General features: G+C 49.0%; 1 protein-coding gene across 1 annotated transcript in view; it reads left to right on the plus strand.

Annotated features, from left to right (window-relative positions):
- The first annotated feature begins 121 nt into the window (after window positions 1-121).
- LOC107100354 (25-hydroxycholesterol 7-alpha-hydroxylase-like) overlaps window positions 122-2853 on the plus strand; it is a 4919-nt gene continuing 2187 nt past the window's right edge. The window contains exons 1-4 of the mRNA XM_015398810.1: window positions 122-574; window positions 1235-1834; window positions 1954-2160; window positions 2233-2411. Coding sequence (XP_015254296.1) covers window positions 1243-1834; window positions 1954-2160; window positions 2233-2411 — 978 coding nt within the window. The 5' untranslated portion in view covers window positions 122-574; window positions 1235-1242. The remainder of the gene's footprint in view (window positions 575-1234; window positions 1835-1953; window positions 2161-2232; window positions 2412-2853) is intronic.

A 2853-nucleotide genomic window follows, 5' to 3' on the forward strand; every position in this document is an offset into this window, starting at 1 on the left:
ATGGTGTTTCAGAACCTCATGGTGTTTCAGAACCTCATGATGTTTCACAGCCTAATGGTGTTTTAGAACCTCATGGTGTTTTAGAACCTCATGGTGTTTCAGAACCTCATGGTGTTTCAGAACCTCACTTTCAGAGTCCAGGTTCTAAATGTGTTTCAGAACCCAGGTCCGGTTTCCCTGCAGCAGAGTAGCTCAGAAGTAGAGTTCAGGTGTCGGTTTTCGGATCAGCTCGGCGCAGGAGGACTGGGTTTCATCTTTTGTTGCACAACAATGTGGGACTTTGTTCCATTTCTGCTCCGGTTCCAGGGAACAGATCTGCTGATAGTCTAAAGTTCATCCAGGGAATCATTAACGTGGGAGGAGAAAGTTCTGGGCTGAGATCCAAACCTCCGCTAATCCCAGAGAAATTAAAGGCAGCGCCTCTGTTTGTGTTGCAGGAAGCCGGATGAACCTCCTCTGATCAAAGGCTGGATCCCCTTCATCGGGAAAGCTCTGGAGTTCGGGAAGGATGCTCACGGGTTTCTAGAGAAACATAAGAGGAAGTATGGAGACGTGTTCACGGTCCAGATCGCAGGTTGGTTCTGAAAGGGACAGTGGGAAAGCTGAGCGCTGAGCAAAGCAGGAGGAATGAAGACAAGATGATTCATGTTGGCTCTGATCAGCTCGCTCTCACTGCCTGGAATCTGCTGATTAAACTGAGCTGGAAACAGCATTAAAAAAAACACATTTAAAGGAAAACAATACAAAACCTGCAGCAGTTTGACATAAAGCATTTTAAAGGTTTACATTTCACAAATTCCTCCCTTATTCTATAAACTGTCTAGAAATATGGGGAAAAAAACGGAAGAGGATAAGGGTCACCAAAATAAAAAAAGATTACCATTTAAAAAAAAGTCATTCCCGTGGGAAACGGGTCAAAAGTCTTACTTTATCTTAGAATTCTGACTTTTTTCACAACATTTTGACTTTAATGACATAATTCTGACTTTCAGAGAAAGTGCAAAGTATGCAGAAAAACAAGAAATATGATCATGAACAGTTTTAGGAAATGACACATACTGCCGTCACGCCTCAGCAGCAAACCAGTTAGCAGTAGCTCCGAACTATTTCAAACCAACTGTTAGAGGTAGAGTCTAAATGGGACAAACTGGTTTGCCTTCCATTCCTTTAACGGTTTGGAGCAGAGGGGGATTAAAGATGGAGGATTAAGGTGTGCTCTGCCTTCTTCCTGCAGGTAAATACATGACCTTCATCATGAACCCCCTCCTGTACCCCAGCATCATCAAGCAGGGCCGGCAGCTGGACTTCCACGAGTTCACCGATAAGGTGGCCCCCGTCACATTCGGCTACCCGCCCGTCCTGGGCAACACCTTCCACGGCCTTTGGGAGCAGATCAAGCGCTCCTTCCAGCTGCTGCAGGGAGATCACCTGGAGCCGCTGACGGAGAGCATGATGGGTAACCTGATGCTGGTTTTCCGTCAAGACCATCTGGACCGGGCGGGCGACTGGAGGAGCGGCGGCCTGTACGAGTTCTGCTCCTCCGTCATGTTCGAGGCCACCTTCCTGACCATCTATGGCAAACCGGCGAGCGGCGTCCGCCACCGAGGGATGGACGATCTGAGGAGGGACTTCAACAAGTTCGATAGCATGTTCCCGTTCCTCATCGCTCAGATTCCCATCTGGCTGCTGGGCCGGACCAAAGCCATCCGCCAGAAGCTGATCTCCTACTTCCTGCCGCAGAAGATGTCCCGCTGGTCCAACACCTCCCAGTTTATCCAGAGAAGGTCGGAGCTGTTTGAGCAGCACGATAAGCTGAAGGACGTGGATAAAGCAGGTAGGTCATCCATGTTAATCCAGTTAGAGGGGGGGGAGGGTGTACCGAATCATTAAACCATCAGAGATTAGATTCAACCGCAGAGATTAAACCTGAGTTTAACTGGTTCTGACCTCCAGCTCATCACTTTGCCATCCTGTGGGCGTCCGTCGGCAACACGCTTCCTGCTACCTTCTGGGCCACCTACTTCCTGGTGAGCCAGCCCCAAGCGCTGAAGGTGGTCCGTCAGGAGATCCTGGACGTCTTGAGGGACGATGGCGTCGAGTTCGACGCCAGCAGGGACGTCCTGCTCAGCAAAGAGCAGCTGGATAAGCTTATCTTTCTGGGTCAGTAGGTCTTTCTCTGATTCTCTGCTGACGTTGGTGAACCGGTCGATAACGAGCGCTCTCCGTTCCCAGAGAGCTCCATCAACGAGAGCCTCCGCCTTTCCTCGGCCTCCATGAACATCCGGGTGGCTCAGGAGGACTTCAGTCTGCGGCTGGACAACGACCGATCGGTGGGCGTCAGGAAAGGAGACGTCATCGCCCTGTACCCTCAGAGTCTCCATCTGGACCCCGAAATCTATGAGGAGCCCCAGGTACCGCCGTGAGGGCCGCCATTTATCCAGAGGTTCTCTGAAAGCCCAGAGCTGCACGTTAGCTTCATCTGCTAGGATTCATGTTGGCTTTGGGGATGTTCTGCTGCCCCCTGCTGGATTTCTAGCTGAACTGCCCTCAGTAGAAGGAAACTTCCTGAGGTTCTAGCAGATGTTTCACGTCTCACCTTAGTGTTTTAACACTTTAGAAAAAATCAACTGAAACACTTTAGGGAGACAGAGGAAGTTCATTTGGTTTGGATCAGATCACTCTGAGTCCCTTTGATCTGCCATTGCAGACGTTTTCCTCAGAAATAATAAAAAGATGAGTTTTTTTTTAATTCCAAGGGTCAAATGAATATAACACAATTCTGAAATGAAAAAGAGAGATCATATCTCTCCTATCCTGGCTTCTCTTCATTGGCTTCCTGTTAAATCCAGAATA

Source organism: Cyprinodon variegatus, unplaced genomic scaffold (genome assembly GCF_000732505.1).
Source record: "Cyprinodon variegatus isolate N-32 unplaced genomic scaffold, C_variegatus-1.0 Scaffold963, whole genome shotgun sequence".
NCBI classification, from domain to species: domain Eukaryota; kingdom Metazoa; phylum Chordata; class Actinopteri; order Cyprinodontiformes; family Cyprinodontidae; genus Cyprinodon; species Cyprinodon variegatus.